The sequence below is a fragment of the Balaenoptera acutorostrata genome, chromosome 11 (genome assembly GCF_949987535.1).
Source record: "Balaenoptera acutorostrata chromosome 11, mBalAcu1.1, whole genome shotgun sequence".
Lineage (NCBI taxonomy): Eukaryota > Metazoa > Chordata > Mammalia > Artiodactyla > Balaenopteridae > Balaenoptera > Balaenoptera acutorostrata.
Genome location: NC_080074.1, coordinates 85,156,535 through 85,175,595, shown reverse-complemented (window position 1 = coordinate 85,175,595; position 19,061 = coordinate 85,156,535). Strand labels below are relative to the sequence as shown.

General features: G+C 39.3%; 1 protein-coding gene and 2 long non-coding RNA genes across 3 annotated transcripts in view; 2 read left to right on the top strand and 1 right to left on the bottom strand.

Annotated features, from left to right (window-relative positions):
* LOC103017622 (uncharacterized) overlaps positions 1 to 8,218 on the top strand; it is a 99,989-nt gene extending 91,771 nt beyond the window's left edge. Inside the window, exon 4 of the long non-coding RNA XR_003621735.2 lies at positions 7,988 to 8,218. This is a non-coding gene — a long non-coding RNA (uncharacterized LOC103017622). The remainder of the gene's footprint in view (positions 1 to 7,987) is intronic.
* On the bottom strand, positions 955 to 13,647 carry LOC130709228 (uncharacterized). Its single transcript, XR_009009733.1, has 3 exons — positions 13,449 to 13,647; positions 3,879 to 3,995; positions 955 to 1,366 (listed from the first exon to the last, which is right to left on the bottom strand). It is a non-coding gene; the product is annotated as an uncharacterized LOC130709228 (long non-coding RNA).
* The window catches only part of SSPN (sarcospan), a 40,157-nt gene continuing 33,925 nt past the window's right edge, over positions 12,830 to 19,061 (top strand). Inside the window, exon 1 of the mRNA XM_057556727.1 lies at positions 12,830 to 13,367. Within this exon, the coding sequence (XP_057412710.1) occupies positions 13,089 to 13,367 (279 nt within the window). The 5' untranslated portion in view covers positions 12,830 to 13,088. The remainder of the gene's footprint in view (positions 13,368 to 19,061) is intronic.

The following is a 19,061-nucleotide window of genomic DNA, read 5'->3' as shown; positions in this document are numbered from 1 at the left end:
CTCCAGGGAAGATACTGTTTGAAGACAAGAAGCAGGCTTAACAAAAACCAGAATGATTCTCTTACACTGCACAGAATCTCATGCACGTTTTACTTTTGCTTAATGAGGATCTATTTTCTTTCTCACTTTGGTCATATCAGTAAAAAACTGTGATCTTTGTGAAAATCTTTTTCCTTTCCTAGACTTTAATACTCACTCCCACCCCCCCCCTTTTTATCCAAAGAAGCTGTTCTCATTATAGTTGGGGCAACTTTAATTTTATCCACTTCTCTGTTTATCCGAATTCTGTGTTACCTTCTGTTTGAAGACATGATAGCAGCAAAAATTATGTTGTAAAACAAAAGTTATTATTTAAGACCAAAGTCCTACTCCAACATTCTTATTATTGGAGGGAGATTGGTCAACAATGGTAGCCCTCTTGTCCTGTCTTATTGTTATAATTTTTTTCTCCAATGGTGGCTTAAAAAAGGGGTATAGTGAAAATGCATTAAAAAAAAAACCCTACAGTTTCTTTTGGTTCTACAGGACAGTTTACACAAGCCAATTAGGGAGGCAATCTGGCAGTCTTATCTAAAAATGTACAGTTGTGAAAACAGAGGCACCAATTAATTACAGATCAAAGTTTAGCTTTTTTTTTTGGTAAGGTGATCTGAGCCAATTTTTTCCAGTGAGATACTGACCTGAAGGAAACTAATAACTAAACCTGGCACATTGATGCCCCTCATTGGAACAATATATAAGTGGAGGGTACATTGTGCAACTTAGAAATCAAAGACTGAGGGGTTTTTTTTTGTTTTTTTAACATCTTTATTGGAGTATAATTGCTTTACAATGGTGTGTTAGTTTCTGCTTTATAACAAAGTGAATCAGTTATACATATACATATGTTCCCATATCTCTTCCCTCTTGCATCTCCCTCCCTCCCACCCTCCCTATCCCACCCCTCTAGGTGGTCACAAAGCACAGAACTGATCTCCCTGTGCTATGCGGTTGCTTCCCACTAGCTATCTATTTTACGAGTTTTAAGAACCAGAACTTATATGTAGAAATCGTGTCTCTTTCGAAGTAGTCACTTTGGAAGGCATTCCACTCACATGGTGTTACTGCTGCTCTAAGTATTTTTGTCAATTATGTTTATAGAATTGTGGTACATTATTTGTAATGCTCTCTATGGAAGCTAATAGCATTCTTGAAGGATGGATTTAACTTTTGGGAAAATCAACAGTTGTTTGGAGGTGAGTAAAGCATGTGGCAGCATGGGAGGACTCGAGCCCTGAGAATGGGCTTTCTTGATTTTTGAGTCCCAGCACTGCCATCAACTAGTAGTGAGTCCGTGGGCAAGTGGCACGACTGCTCGAAGGCTCATCTGTGAAAATGAGGAAGAAGAACCATTCATTCATTCATTCATCAGAGGCTAATCGAGCATTCACTGGGGGTAGCAGATAATGGGAATGGAGGGATAAGGTGATTACCTCTGCCTTTACATTTCTGTCCCAAGCTGGTAATCAATCTTTAATAAAATAAAATTAGCAGGCTAGGTTTACACAAGCATTAAGTAATAAGGATGATTATCTTGGGCGGCTCTTAAATCATCTTTGATGAAATTTCCCAAAGAAAAATTCCAAGTGTTTGAGCAACTATAGCTTTACTAAATAAAAGTTTAACTTCTTTTAATTGACAAAGTTGAAGGACCCAGGTCATTTCAGATGCATTAGTTGGTGCCTGGATTGATTGATTCACTTCATTTGGAATAACGGCTTACAATCCTACCATCTGCATCAAGATTATCTACGGAGCCTTTGAAAAGTGCAGATGCTGTATGTCAACCCACTTCCTGAATTAGAGTTTCTAGAGGAAGGTCTAGGTCACAGACATTTAAAAAGAGTATCATGGGTGATTCTGATACACAGTCAGGGATAAGAACCACTGGCTTATTATAATCCCTCATACTTTCAGAAATTTTTGCCTTTACCTTAGTATATTATACTTATCTCTTCTTTTCACAAACTTTCTTTTAAAAATATTATCTTAGCAGCATCTCATTATTGAAACTAAATTCAATTAATATATGAAGATTCAATCCAGAGAGAACTTCTCAATCTACCAAGTGTAATATCTTTTTAATTGAGCATCCATTATGTACCTAATTCTCCATTGTTTAGGTGACTCTAAAATAAATCTAAGACCCAATCTCTACTGAAGTGAGTTTCTTTTGAAAACTAAGGGTTTTGGGGGGTGTTTGTTTTGTTTTGTTTAGTGTTTTGTTTTGGTTACATCATAATATAATGTGCCCGTTCGAGGACAACAGAAAAATAGGAAGAAGAGGAAAACATTTTCCATGTCCCACTGCCCCCAAGCAACTGCTTTTAGCATCTTGATGAGTTTTTTCTAGGTGCTAGTTTCATTCTTATTAAACCTCAAGCAACTTCCTTCAATAAGCATTTCACATGCTTCCCCTACTCTCTCTAAACAGGATGCACAAGAAAATTAAATTATTTTTTATTTAAAATATGGATTGTTTAGGCTTTTAGGAATAGAACAAAAAATAATGCATGACATTGAAAAAATGCCCTTTCCCAAAATCTGCATGGTGTACTACATGTTTATTACAGATTGCTTAGGGATAAAAAAATATGACTAAGTAAAAAAATAGATGTTGAAGAAAGTTGAAAATGATTGACAGGCATGGGGTTCATGAACTCCAGCAAGACCTTGGTTCTTCAGTCTTCAGGGGAGTTGAGAGAGGGCTACCCTCCTAGGGGCCAGCAATATGCTTGGGTATTGAGAGTCGGTCAGCTCCTCTCGCCTTGCCCTGGTCTGATTATACCTTTACTACCCTGAGGTGGAGGAGCAAAAAAGTGAAACTAGGAAGGTTTGTCTCCAAGGATTAGGCACAGGGAAGGAGCTGTTGGCTGGGAGACATGGTGCTGTAAGTCTGAACCAGTAGGTCCAAGCTGACACACTCCAGAGTCACCCCATAGATAAAAACCCACAAGGCATGAATAATTACTCTGCTATGCCACATGTTTCCCAGGAATGCAGGCAAATGACACTGATTGTGACACTCTCTAGTAGAGTCACGGTGCCTTCATGCCTTGCTGTACCTCACACACAATTCTGTCCTCGCACACGTAACACTTTATTACACTTCCCTGTTTATGTGTCTGTCTCCCTCCAGTTGAATGTGGGCTCCTTGAGAGCAGGAACCTGCTGCCTTTTTACCATCAGTGCCTGCTGGCTTACTTGGCCATCTTAGGCACTCATTAAATGTTTATTGAATGAACTCAAGAAAGAATGCTGTACAGGCACTCACTCCTGAGAAAAAGGTACCAAGAAGAAATAAAATGATAAAGTTACAGTCAGTCTTTGACAAAGGAATGTTTCTTACTGCCTTAGGGGATGGGGAGGGTGTTGAGCTTAGCTGGGAGTGTGTCCTGGGCAGGTTTTCAGAGTGGGACTTAATCACAGGGGTACATCCCAAACGTACTAACTGCCTAGACCCCACCTAAAATATAACTAAGTCAGACATTAAAAACAAACACATGTATCAAATACTCTACAGGTGATTCTGACCTGCAACCCTGGCTTAAAAAGCAGTGCATACAAGTATCTGCTAACCTACTACTTAATTTTATGATTTAGGCTAGTAAAAGAGCAACAAAATTTCCAGGTATAATTAGCTAGTTGAGCATAATATGGAGCTCATACAAATACACCTAAGCTGAAAGTGGTGTGGATTATAAAATAGCACTTGGCATTTCCTTATATGCTACATTGCAAAAGTATTGTAAATAGAAACTTTATAAAAATCTATCCTGCCCTACAGTGGCTTCATATCTTCTGATACAATTTGACAGAAAAAAAAAGAAACCACTCACCACTCACTTGTCACTCCTATATGGTTTTCTTAGACAACAGCAGGTCTATTGTTGCAGAGACGAGGATGCCCGTGGCAGTGCTGAGATTCACCTGGGCGGGAGCATCAGTCAGGGTACCTTCAGTTTCAAGGGATAGAAGTAATTAAACAAAAGGAGTATCTGTTGACTTGTTTATTTATTTAACCATTCAGAAAATACTGATTGAGCCCCTTGTGTAGGCCAAGAATGATAAGCTAGGATAATAGCTTAACAGTTACTGATTACTTATCCATGCTAGGAAATGTCCTCCATGTTTTCATGAACTACTGTATTTATATTTCATAGAGACCTTCTGAGATAAGTACTTTTAATAGTCACATTTCACAGATAGGAAATCAAGGCTTAGAGAGGTGAGGGAACATGACCACATCATACAGCTGGTAAGAATTGGAGCCGGGATTGGAACTCAGGCGGGCTGAGTCCGATGTTTGCACTCACTGATGCACTAAAAATGAGAGAGAGTTTATAGAAAAATGGTAGGAGGACAAGAACACAGCCTATAAAGATTTGTCTTAGAGCCAAAGATGTCTTTAAAGGAGGTGATGACTGGATATGGAACCAAATGCAGGGAGTTGTAAGTCTATGGAAACCTGCATATTATGAAAATGAAAAAAGATGTCAGTCTGGCTTGGAGTCAGACAGTGACTCACTTACTGTAAAGAGGAAGAGTAGTGGTCAAATTGAAAATCGTATAGTTTGCTTATAACACATAGGATATTTAAAATGACTTTATGGTGTTTTCAATGTTATTATTTAGAAAACCTGGTTATAATTCATCCAAAGTGTCTCGATTGAGTTATTCCTAAAGACAACTCTTAAAAGAAAAAGAAAAATGGACGAACAAAATAGGCATTCAAGGATTTTAAAGATATATTGTTTATATCAGAAATATCTGGGGCTTCCCTGGTGGCGCAGTGGTTGAGAATCTGCCTGCCAATACAGGGGACACGGGTTTGAGGCCTGGTCTGGGAAGATCCCACATGCCACGGAGCAACTGGGCCCGTGAGCCACAATTACTGAGCCTGCGCGTCTGGAGCCTGTGCTCCGCAACAAGAGAGGCCGCGATGGTGAGAGGCCCGCGCACCGCGATGAAGAGTGGTCCCCACTTGCCGCAACTAGAGAAAGCCCTCGCACAGAAACGAAGACTCAACACAGTCATAAATAAATAAATAAATAAATAAATAAAAGAACGTGAATTTCAAAAAAAAAAAAAAAAGAAATATCTGAATCCAGATGAATCTTGTGTGTAACTTGTATGACTATTTAGGATCTATAAATATTTATTAAAGCCATGCAATGTTCTTTGCACTGTGCTGGGTACTGTGGAAACAATGATGATTAAGAAAAGCAAGATGTCTGTCCTCACGGTGCTTATGGTCCAGATTCTACACAGCATCTGTTCTCACTACCCTGGGACTCGGCAGGGATATCTATGCACCAAGCACTTATGCCCTTGTGATATTGTGATTTATAACAAAAGATATATATTTGGTCTTTGTCCCCATTTCTGGAACAGACCTCCTAAAATCCTTGGAATTTCCTAAGTGAGGAAAGTGACAAAAGTGTCTTCTGTTATGCTAACGAGATGACTTTTGGAACACACCTAAGGATGTGGGCTGGCCGCCAGGAGAACCAACCGAGTGATTAGAGGGTTGCAATTCTCAGTCCCACCCTCCAGACACCCAGGGAGGAGAGAGCCTCCACCCCAGGCTGAACCAATCACCAATGGTCATTGATTTAATCAATCATGCCTATGTAATGAAGCCTCCATAAAAACCAAAAACAAAAAACTGAATTCGGAGAGCTTCCAGGTTGGTGAACCAGAACACTTCCACATGCCACCGTGCACAGCCCCAAGCTCCATGAGGACAGAAGCTCCTTTGTTTGGGACCTTGCCCTATGTATCTCTTTCTCTGGCTGTTGATTCGTATCTGTTAACATCCTTTGTAATAAACAGGCAATTTAGTGAGTAAAATAGTTTCCTGAGTCCTAAGTTAAGCCCAAGGAAAGGGTTGCAGAAACCTCTGATTTATAACCAATGGGTCAGGAGCACAGATAACCATCTGGACTCGCGATTTATATCTGAAGTAGGGGCAGTCTTGTGGCACCAAGCCCTCAACACCTAGAATCTGATGCTGTCTCTGGCTAGATAGTGTCAGAATTGAGTTGAATTGTAGGACACCCAGCTGGTGTTGGAGAACTGCTTGGTGGTGTGGGGAGAAAACCCACACATCGGAATTGAGAGCATAGCCCTAAACATGCATGTTTAACATATATGTTAACACGTTTAACGTGTATATTAGCACACATTTGCCTTTACCACGCATGTCTGCTTATGCGTGCAATGTATTAATGCCATGTCTCTATGCAATAAAAATCCAACTCATCAAGATATATACAGTAAATTTGTGCAATTTTTGTGTGGTGTACCAATCATCGCAATAAAGCTAAAAAATCCAAGTCATTCAGCTAAAATATAAATGGCAAGAGCAGAGAACTTAGAGCTTAGGTCTTGTAGCCTTCAAAAGGGATAGTGGGGGTAGGGGGAGATAAATTAGGAGTTTGGGATGAACATATACATACGATTGAATATAAAACAGATAAACAACAAGGACCTACTGTATAGCACAGGGAACTATAGTCAATATCCTGTAATAACCGTTAATGGAAAAGAATCTGAAGAAGAATATATATATATATACATACATATATATATAATATATATATAAAACAGAATCACTTTGCTGTACACCTGAAACTAACAACATTGTAAATTAACTATACTTCAATTTTTAAAAATGGTTAAAAAATGTAGCCTTGATCAAGTCACTTAACCACTGAAGAAATTTCGACTTCATAGGGTTTTGGTTAGATTTAGAGAGTAATAATTTGAGTACTTTGTAACCTATAAAATATATGTATGTATGTGTGTATATATATACATATACAAATACACATTCCAGATATCATTATTAGTGTAATTTACAGAAAATCATGTTTTTGTTATTTTAGAGAAATTTTTCAGAAAATGATATAGTTTCATTAAATCTATACTTATGAGATACAGCAATAAAATGTGCTGTGGGATAGGCTATGGAAGTAGACTGGCTCTGTATCTAAAATCTGCATCATTTAGGAGAATGTTGGTACTATATTTGTTGTGTATACATCCTAGAGGAGGCCAGAAAATTCCCTCAACTGCCTTCCTCACACACCTGCAAACTTAACTGTGTTTTATCTTATCTTACATTCCTTCCTTCTATCTCAGCCTGTGAAGGGACTTTCCTTCTGACTAATTCTCCCACCTCAAGGAATTTATCTGATCAATTGTCCAAAAAAAGAGAGGCACACTTTTCCTCAACTTTATATTATCCCTTTAGCTATAGCTTTTCCTCTTTCTTTCCCTTCACAGCTAAGCTTTTCCATAGACAATTTTCTCCCCCCTTCATCACCTCCCACTCACTCTTAAACTCACTGGAATCTTGAAACTCTATATGGATTGCTCTTGGCAAGGGCAACCAATGACCACCTTGCCACTAAAGTCTATGTACACTTTGTGTTTATCTTACTTGATTTCTCTGTGGAGTTCAAGGATAGGGTGAATTTGAGGTACATTTGGGATATTCAAATGGAGTTGTAAGTAGGTATTTACATTTTCAGATCTAGAGCTGAGGAAAGAAGTCTGGATTCCTTAGATTTTGGAGTCTTTGATGAAGCCATGGAATGTGTAGCATACATGCCCTTTCCCTATGCAATAAAAAATCCAATTCATCAAGATATATACATTAAATTTGTGCAATTTTTTGTATATCAGTCATATCTCAATGTGGTGATACCTAAATGTGGTGGTTTTAAAATATGCTTTTGATCCTCTTTGATTCTTTAATACTCTTTCTTTCAATACTCGGATCTTAATTCTTTTCCCCTTGAATGTGGGCTGGATTTAGTGACTCGCTTCTAAAGAATAGAGTGTGGCTCAAGTGTTGCTAAGTGACTTCTGAGGCTGCGTCATTAAAAGGATAGCTTTTGTCTTGTTCTCTCAATCCCTGAATCTCTTGTTCTTGTTGAAGTCAGCCATCATGTTGTGAGAACACTCAAACAAGCCTGTGGAGAGGCCAATGCACGGACAGGCCACATGGAAAGGAGCCAGCCTACCAGCCAGATGAGTGAGCCACCTTGAAAGCAAATCTTTCTGCCTCAGTCAAAACTTCAGATGGTTCCAGACCCCAGTCTTTAAGTCTTTCAGCTGAGACCCCAGAAAATGTGAAGAAACAAATGATCCCTGCTATACTCTATTTGAATATCTGACCCACAGAAATTATGAAATAATAAAGAACTACTGTTATTCCAAACTGCTAAGCTTTGGGTGATTTATTATGCAGCAATAGATAATTACTACAGAGGAATCAGAATGGCAGGAGAGAAATGAAGAGAGTTTAGTAAGATAATTTAGATTAAAAAAAAGAAACTTTACTTTTTCTATTGTTAATAACTGATGGATATACAATGACGTCCTGTATTTCTCCTCTTATTACATTTCAAAAATTGAGATATCGTTACAAAGAATAATAGGCACAGATCTTAAGTGTTGTTCAATGAGTCTTTCACAGTCGTTTATACCACGTAACCACCACCCAAACCAAGATATATAAGACTTCCATCACCCCAGAGAATCCTGTCTTGCTCCTTTCTGGTCAATTCTCTCATCCCAACTCTACAACCTCTTTTTAAATTCAGGTATCATAGATTTTTACCTTTTTATTTTTATTTTTACATAAATGGAATTATGCAGTATTTATTTTTTGTGTCTAATTTCTTTCACTCATTCAAGTCATTGACTATATCAATGGTTCATTCCTTCTTATTAGCAAGTAGTATTCCCTGTATGAATATACCACAATTTTTTATCCATTCTTCTCCCTATATTTCTTAATTATAATAAGTTTGGTTATTTCTACCTTATCATATGCAGTGCACACATCGAAATTATATAGACAAAAATACATGTACAAATTGCATGTAGAAAAATTTGATATTATAAATAACATCATATAAATAGGTGGAATGCATTAGGAAAGGATTCATAGTTAGCATTGCTATGGACACTCTATAGAATGAGAAAGTTATAAGCCCTATGTGAACCATAGAGAGTACACTGCACATATGACATTTAACTTGAAAAGACAAACTGCCATACAAAGATCATAAATGGGTCAGATCTTTGGAGAAAAACTTGAGCCAAAAGAAATATTTAGAATTAATGATATATAAATAAAGAAAATACAAAAAAATTAGATTTTCTTTTATTTGTTGTACACACACGCATGTCAGCAATATCTCTAGAGTTATTTTAGATATGGAGACCAATGGTGCTGCATATCATAAATGAGCTCTCAATTGTTCTCTGTAGAATATTTGATACTTCCTTAAATCAAATCTAATTGAACATTTAAAATATATGTCATTACATATTAAAGAGACTTGACACAGACCTTGAAACTGTAATAATTTTTCCTATGAAATCTTTTTTGTTCTTGGTGAATCTAAGATCATGTGTTCAAAAATAAGTTGGTTTAGAGATTATTTCTAGTCGTATTTCCAAAGGACATCTTGTTAATGACACTAATTTTTTTCCCCAGTTCTGAATTTCTGAAGCACAAATACGTCCAAATAATGTTGAATTTGAAATGCAGCAAACACAGAAATACTAAGCTTATTTTTGTTATTTTCCTCACAGGATCAAAATAATCTCAAACCTTTTATTAACTACTCTCCTATAATTTCTAAGTTACCATCTCTGTCAGTTTTGAGTTATGGGAGCAGCCAGTAGAGTATCTGAAAACACTTCGTTTCTACTTTGCCTTTTTTCCCGGTAATATAAATATCTGAAGAGGTTATTGCTTAACCTATAAAACAGAGACATTATAACTTATGAATACTAAAAAAATCCTGTTCATTTCTGTTAAACTATGTGGTGAGCTGGAAATGGTGATTTTTCCTGTGGAAAGGACATATTAAAGGAAGACCTTTTTTGTTGTTGTTCTTAAAGACCCTTTGATACCATTTTAGCCTTGATTACTCTTCATCACTAACCTTCTGACAACTTCTGTCATCCTCTTCTTTGTTTCTACTTCCTCACATTAAGTAAGTGAGACTACCATCCTCATCACTATCACCTTGTGGTGTTGCCAAAGACCAGGCCCCCTCGGACACAGATTCACGTGTGTGGTTGGGAATCTGAGCAGGTGTAAGGCTCCCCATACTACTACTGCCTTCCTTTGCTGGAAGCTGAAAATTGTAATCAGACTAGAAGGATTACAATTTATCTGGGCTGTTGTTCACTGCTACTGGTTTCATTTGTAACTTGTCTCACCTAGGCAGTTAAAAGTAAGCCTTCATTACAAGAATTTATGTGCAACTGTAAGCCACACTAGTTCTGAAACTTAGAAGACAAACCTACAGGAATACCCTATTATTTTGTTTACCTATTCTAACTTAACATCTAATTTAAGATATTGAGGGAAAGGCTAAGAATATTTTATTCTTAACTAACTGACAGCCCAGCAGTATGGTCAGAAAATAGAGCTTGTATCTAGCTATAAATCATTAACAGAAATAACAGTCTCAGTCAACTATCACATACATTATGGTGGTGGATCAAGATATTTTTGTAAAGTACTCAAATACTCTTAGAGTCAAGGCTAATAGCTAATTCTGTGATAGATGAAGTACTACCTATGATCATTAAATTGTTTAAAATCACAAATGATTTAAATCAGTCCATCCACTTATTTGCCTACAAGAAGTGATTAACAAAACAGGTAATCCACAAGAGTTTACATTTGGTTCCCCTCACTCATCCCTAACTAGGCGAGTGGCCCAGTAATCTGGCTACTTATTGATTCTGCTACTCCATTTTTTCATCTTTAAAAGAAGAAACTATAATTACAACGAGTAACTGTCAAGAATGTAAAGTACCTAGCATGTGCTTGTTACAGAATAGATAGATACTCAGTAACTGGTAGCTATATTATTCGTAAGAACAAATAATTACTTCCATGTACTCAGCTTCCTAAAAATGTTTTCTTGGTTTATGTAGAAAAACCAAGTATTGTTCTCTTTTGTCATTTGGGTTGTTCTCAATCAGGCACAAGTCACATGGGTACCTTGATGTAACACCAGCTATTATTTGTTCTCACTAGAAATCCTAATGGTGTAATGGTCCCAAAGCTGACAATGACCTTTCCTCAGCCCCTCTGCTCCTCTCGTGAGAGTGAGCGCCGTTTCTACTGCTTCTAGGGGGAGCGCTGGGATGTGCAGTTTGGTTTCTGCTTTTTAAGCTACTGCATTGGTTCCATGGACCATATTTTTCTCCCTGATCCAGAAGGAAGGTATAAGGAAAACACTGAAGTTCATAAAAGAAGAATATATTTTATACCTTCAAAGGTACCCAGGGAGAGCTGATGATGATTAGTTTCTAATTCTTTGGAGACAAAGCAGGAAGTTAGATTTTCTTTAAATTAGCTGATAGCAAACAATCTAGGAGTAGGCTTTATCCTAGCATCTTGGCAACATCTTTTTTTTTTTTTAAATAAAGCTTTCTGAATGCTAAAATGACCATACCAAAGTAGATATAAATACTGTAAAGTGATGGGATCATTTCTGAGTGGTTTCACTTAAATTTGCTGTAAGTGCTACTGAGGAGAGGTATGTGGGAATAAGAATAATCGGTTTTATTGATTTGTTCGGTGACTTTTGGCAGGGACCAAATCTACCTTGAGCATCCTTATTTTCTAGCACGCTGTAGGTGCATTAAAAATATCTCAAACGTGGACTGAGTTAAATCCTCCACGTCCAAAGTGTGTAATAATCCCCGTAGGCACCATTGTGGAGATTAGCGAAGACTGGCTAGGGACTTTATATAAACGATTAAAAGAGCTTTTAAAAACAAATAGGGTCCATCAACAGATGAATGGATAAAGAAGATGTGGCACATATACAAAATGGAATATTACTCAGCCATTAAAAAACGAAATTGAGTTATTTGTAGTGAGGTGGATGGACCTAGAGTCTGTCATACAGAGTGAAGTAAGTCAGAAAGAGAAAAACAAACACCGTATGCTAACACATATATATGGAATCGAAAAAAAAAAAGGTTCTGATGAACCTAGGGGCAGGACAGGAATGAAGACGCACACGTAGAGAATGGACTTGAGGACACGGGGAGGGGGAAGGGTAAGCTGGGACGAAGTGAGAGAGTAGCATTGACATATATACACTACCAAATGTAAAATAGATGCTTGTGGGAAGCAGCTGCATAGCACAGGGAGATCAGCTCCTTACTTTGTGACCACCTAGGGGGGTGGGATAGGGAGGGTGGGAGGGAGGCGCAAGAGGGAGGGGATATGGGGATGTATGTATACATATAGCTGATTCACTTTGTTATACAGCAGAAACACACCATTGTAAAGCAGTTATACTCCAATAAAGATGTTTAAAAAAAAAATGTGAGAGAGTTCCCAATTAGCCCAGCATCTGTATAAATAGTAATTTCAAAAGCAAATACCTCAGTGGGAAAAATGCCTTGATTTGTCAGCAGGATTGCAGAATTTAAAAAGAAAGAGCCCATGCCTTTTTTTGGAAAATAAAGAACAATTTAACTTCTGGAACTTCACAGCTTGGAGCCTAGCAACGCCTCTTTCGGATTAAATTTTCTACTAATTAAACTCAAATGATTTAAACATTCATCACCTTGCACTGCACCTCTCAGAAAACAAAAACAAAACCGAAAAAATCCTGGGGTTTGGAGTGGGAGACATACACCACACACACACACACACACACACACACACACACACACACGGCCGCGTACACAGACGTGCGCGCACACATACACACACACGCGCGCGCACACGCAGCCTGTCCAAAGTGCGCTGGGGTTTAGGAGGCGCGGGGCCACCCTGCCCGAGCCGGCGGGCGCTGTGTCCCGCCCGGCGAGTTGGCAGTTGGCGACCCCCCTCGACTCCCCCGCCGCCGCGGGCTCCCCGTGGCCTTCGGAGGCTCGGCGAGTCGCTCCAAATGTTTGCCATATTTGTTCAGCCTCCGTAACTCGCCGAGCAGGGCCAGCGCGGCCCGCCCCGCGCCGCCCTCGCCGTCGCCCCCGCAGCCGCCATGGGCAGGGAGCGGCCGGGCCGCGGCGCGCGGAGCCAGGGGGGAGCGCCGGCCGCCGACGCCGCGGGGCCCGAGGACATGGGGCCGAAGAGGGGCGCGGGGGCCCCCAAGGAGTGCGGGGAGGAGGAGGCCCGGACGTGCTGCGGCTGCCGGTTCCCGCTGCTGCTCGCGCTGCTGCAGCTGGCGCTGGGCGTCGCCGTGACCGTGGTGGGCTTTCTCATGGCCGGCATCAGCTCCTCCCTGCTAGTCAGAGACACTCCATTTTGGGCTGGGATCATTGTAAGCATCGAGTCTGTTTTGCCTGAGCGCGTTTGCCAGACAGGAATGCCACGCCGCATGGTCGAGTTACCACTAACCCACCTGCATGCGCCCTTCCCCGGCTCCACGCCTCTAACTCGCCGCCTGCTTGGTGACCGATGCCCGCCGCCCCGGGTCTGCTCGGGCCGGGCGCGGCGGGGCTCGTGCCCTTGTCCTGCTTGTGGCTCCGAACGCCTCCGCCTCCGACAGGCCTGACCCTCACGCGCTGGAGCTGGGGAGGCGAGGCACAGGCTGCTTACTTTGGTCACACTGAACAGCCTCAGTAACAACAGCAGATTCACTTCGGTTTTTTTCCTTCTCCTCGCCCGCGGACCCCACCCTCGTCCCTGCAGAAGTAGCAAAAAAGTGAATAAGTTCATCCTGTAAAAGCAAGTTAGGAAAAATCCTGTACTTGGAGTGGCCACATTGGGTAGAATTGATTTTATTTTTTAAATCTGAGGTTCCGGTAGTAAGTTTATAAAACAGTGGTTGAAGGCAGGAAATGTGAATACAGCAAGCACAGCCTTAATCCACTGGAATCTAAAGTGGGATAAGCCCAGGGTGCTGGCCGTGGCAGGAGTCTTATTTGGGACTCTGCTAATGAATGTACTGGTCTAAGCAGAACACCGCTCAGCTGTTGTGAGTGAGTGTTTGGACACAGCATACTTGGCTTAATTAAACGGATTCTCTGGTATGAAATGCGTGCCATTTATTGAGCACCTACTGTGGGCCTGTCCTGCTAGAGGCCTTACACGTATTATTTCTAATCCCCACATCAGCCTTATGGGATAGTTATTATCCTTCCATTTCTCAAATGAGAGAACCAAGGGCAAACCCACTGAAGGTCATGAGTTGGCAAAGTTGGCAAATCAACCAAGTTGATTCCTTTTAGCACCAGACTACATCTGCGTTTTCCTCACTGGGCCATGCTGCTCCCACATTTAGTTTGTAATTTCATTATTATAGTGCCTCGGGCTTACTAAAATCTCTTTCACGTGCATTATTTCATTTGGTCCCTGAAACAACACTTTCAGGTGGGTACTGTTATTCATCTGTGGACACGAGGAAACAGGCTAAGAGAAGTTAAATGGCATTCTCAAAGCCCAGAGGTGAAAAGTGGTGGAGTCAGGTGAGACCAGAATCGACACCTCTGGCTCCTAGTCTCACATTGCATCATTACTGCTATTACTGACCACAAGAACTGAACCTTATAAAACAACCCTCAAAATAATTTTGGATCAGGGACAGATGTTAAAAACACCTGATTAAGTATGCATTGATGCAGGTATTTTCTATTTAAGATTATTCAAACTCCAAATTCTTGCAGAGTAATTTAAAACTTTTGTGTACTGAGAATTCCCATGAAATTATCATGATCGGAGTTTTCTAAATCAAGTGATTTTAAAAATAGCTTTTCACTAAGATATACTGGGTATTTTAGTCACTTCAATGACTTCAACATACTCAGAGGGAAAAAAACTGTCTGTTCTTCAAGGCTAGGTGAATTCAAAGAAGAAAGGAACGAAACTTCTCATTCAGTGGTTTTGAATATCATTTACAAATGTGTTTTCTAACCTTTCTTTATTTCAACTTTAGAAAGTCCAGTACGAAAAAAGCAAATTAGGTGGGGAAAATTTGTCTTAATGTTTAAGACAGGAACGTACAAACCTTGCAGCTCTGAAATTTCATGAGCTCCTTGTAGGAACAGCCCATGCTCCTAGTTGCCCTTGGAAACTCCCTGGATATGGTGCAAAGAGCATTATCTGCAGCCAGTTCTCTGTTTTTTCCAGTTTTCTCAGTTATAATCTGGGATCCACTCGAAGTTTTCTTGTAGTAACATCTGTATTGATGATATCTGTAATCTTGTCTTTCAACAGAGAGCATATGCAGAGCAGAGCAGTTAGTGGGGATGGCCTGAGACAAGTGAGGAGGGGCCCTGAGGAGCCAGGCAAGGAAAATCTCATCCCAGCTGGGCCAGAGCTGCAGGCAGCTAGCCCCCGTCTCCCACAGACTCCGTGCTTGTTGTTCTCCTCAGGCTGTCTGTGGTTGGTCCTGGGGCGCTCTTCCAAGCTTTCAAGGAAGGGAAGAGGCAGGGAGGCCGGGTGGTGAAGTACAGAAGCGGAAACACTGCACCTGGTGTTGAGCTCCCGCCCGGCCATTATTCATTGAATAACTTGGGGCAAGTTACTTAACTTCTCTAGGCTTCTGTGTCTTCGTTGATGACATCAGAATGGTAATGATAATTCCTATCTCTTAGGGTTGTCCTGCGGAATAAATAAATGAATACATGTTCTAATACTTAGAACAGTGCTGGCTCACGGTAAGCGTTCAGTGAGTTCGCCCTTTTTCTTAGTGATGAGTGGAGCAGTCATTGGTAGTGGCGCTCTTCGAAGTAGCAGTGGCTCTATTTTATCTCTAATCACGCAGAACAGTCACTTTGGACTTACTGCATTTCCCAAACCAGTTTGAACCCTGAAGAAGCTATCAGTTCGGCCATCTCACCTTTCTCTGATGCCAGCCAAGTTACTGTTAGCAGTATCAGCGGTATAAGATGAGTCCAGTACTTTCTGAATCTTTCTGGAGGATTATAAAAATTAACTTGGGGGAAAAGGGCCTCCTCAGGGTCATTTTCCCTAGGGACGTGGAATGATTCTAGTCTGGTATATTCCCCAGGGAATACTGGAAAGTTTGCCCTATTTAGCAGACCTGTTAGACCAAAGCAGTACAGGTCAATCCCTGAGGCTGAGGCAGAGTCAAACCTGTTTCCGGAATTTACACTGAATTCAAGCAGGGCCCCCAGACTGAGGCACCCGCCCCATCGACAGTTTGGCCTGCTTCACTCTTCTATTTCTGTTTATACTGGCTGCCTCTGATCATGTGACACCTACTTCATTTTACAAGGTTTGCTATCGCATTACTTTGGGATTTGGGTATCACCATTCCCATGATAGAATCTAGGTATATGGATAAATTCACTTAGGCAACTTCTTCTTGACCAATATCTGGGTGGCTTGATGAATATTCAGTGAAATTCTAGTTATAAAAAAAGCCATTGGTAATCTCCAATCAGAGATTTATGTCCAGAGGAATTTTAGAAAAACAAATAGGTTATTTCTTACCTACCTGTAAATATGACTCCTCTCACTCTCCGTCAGAGACATGACTGAAGTCTTTTTACTTCAATTACAAAAGATTCCCGTACAGGAAAAAAAAAAAAGAATGGAGCTGCTCTGGACACCACGTACCTGTAAAAGTGCCATTCTTCTCTCAAAATTCTTTCTACATGGCTTGAGGGTTGCAAGTCACTCCACAAGGACAATACAAAGTGAAACAGGGTCTTTGAGGATGAACTTGGCTAGGGGCAAGGGATCCTAGGAAACAGAAGTTTGCATTTTATTCCGTTAATGGCTTGAGTAGCTGGGTCCAATAGACATTCAAGTTTGCACGTCATTCCAGAATTCTTATTGATGAAAAAATGTGTAAGGATTGAAGAAATCTAAGAACTTTGGGGCCTTTACTTACTTCTTACTCAAATTAATACAATTTAATTGGTTTAGGTGAAGCATAACATGTTTGAACTTTGGCTTATTTTTTTCATTTGGCAACATTTGTTGGGGATGTCTGACAAGCTAGGCATTGGTCTAAAAATAATGAATCATATACAAGGAGGAGATCTCCAGAGATCCTGATGGACATGTGGCCTTATCTTATCTGACAGTAATGAATACTTCCGATTAAAAAATTTAACCTACGCAAATATTTTTAAAGTCCATTTACCTTTCAAAGTGTTTCACTTGCCGTGATTTATTTGCTTTGGCATCTCTATCTGAAGTCAATTTAAGAGCAAACTCTTGCTTCTCTTCCCCAATGGGGATGTTTAGTGTTTGTTAGTTTCTTGGCCCTTGTAGGGATATTCCCATGGAAAGTGGGAATTTATTTGCCTTATTGTGCTTTGTTAGTTTTCCTCACTCTTGCTCCATTGCCTCCCATCCCCCATCCCCCTGGAATAAAATCCCTGAGAAATATACTACAGTAGTCACATTAGAAAGTTTAAGGAAAGAGCTTAAAGGGAAGAATATTTCCTTTCCTTAATGTCATTCATAAAACTTATCGTATGAATCTGTAATGATTAAGAGTACTGTCAAGAATTTCAATTAGTTTTCATATGTTAACTTACTCTAAGGAATTCAAAATGCAGGTGTATTCAGATTTTTAAAATCTATTTTTAATCTTGACTTAATGGAAGGGAAAATTGGGTGGTTATTTATTTTAAAAAAGAATACACCCTGAAATTCACAAGTAGATATATGACATATAGCAAGTAAGGAACAGATATTATTATTATCCGCAATTTATAAGTGGAGAGACTGCAACATGATGGTTTGCCTAAATGATTTGATCATGGTTATGAAGAAAAACTGGAAGTGAGAAAGATTTGGCACTGGGGTTTTGGATAGACCCTAAACAAGTCAAGAAGCAAAAAAATGATGCCAATTTTCTATATATGTATATTGACATTTGAGAATTTAATCTGGAATTATATTTTTAGGAACACATTGCATAGTAGTACATTATTTTTCATATTGGGGCTTTAATATGCTTCCAAAACTTAAAATTGCATCTCTAGCACCGCTGGGAAATAATTTTGATTATAGCAACTGTCACAGGATAGTTAGGAACTGAGGAGTGATAATCCCATGGCCTAACTCAGTCTCCACTGAGTACGTATAATAAGTAATGAGAGGATAATTATCTTATAGGTACATGAAGTTGTTGTAGTAAGTCTAGAAATGGAATGTAATTGGATTAATTTGGGAAAAAAATAATTTTAATAAGTGAACACAAAAGGCAATATTCAAGAATTTGGTGACATGCTCTCTGAAAGAATTTTAGGAATACTGAATAAAGAATAAGTAAAGTTAATAATAAAACAACAAAAAAAATTTAAAAAGAATAAGTAAAGTTGGAACAAAATAATTAGATGCTTAGAATCATTAGGAGAATGTATTTTCACTTCTATTGCTAGCTTCATACTAAGCCAGATATGCAAAGGCCAAGGGAATGCTTATACAATGAGGAAATTATCCCTGAACTTCCTTTCTCTTTTTAAAAAAGGAGGAGAAGGGACAGCTTCTGATATTTTTCAACCTGTATTATGGATATATTCAGTCTCTAGAAACTTTTAATATTGACAATTATCATTTTGGTTTTATTTTTTTATGGTAGAAAGAGTAGTGCATAGAATTTGGGGATAATCAAATAAAAAGTAAAGCAATTAATTCTCTTTAAGTATATTATGCGTCCATGGGGCCATTATTTATCCCTGACACATAACGGTATCCAATGTGTTAAACCAAACTCTATTCCATATTTGCCATTATTAGAGTTTCTGTTTGAACTTATGTATACCCATTTTTAAACTATGGTTTGAGAAATGACATACAATTGTATTTTCTGATATAGAAAATTTTAAGTTTATTGATAATGTTGAAAAGAACTAAGAGGTGATAATAAGGAGTGTGTTATTACTCCATTGTGGGCCCTTGGGTTCCAGAAATATTCAGAACATGTTAACTTAGCATTATTGAGATATTTTATTTCATGTTATAAAATGACTGCAGGATCTAAAAAAGAAAGAAGTCACGTGACTTATTTTGCATTCCCCTAACTTGAATA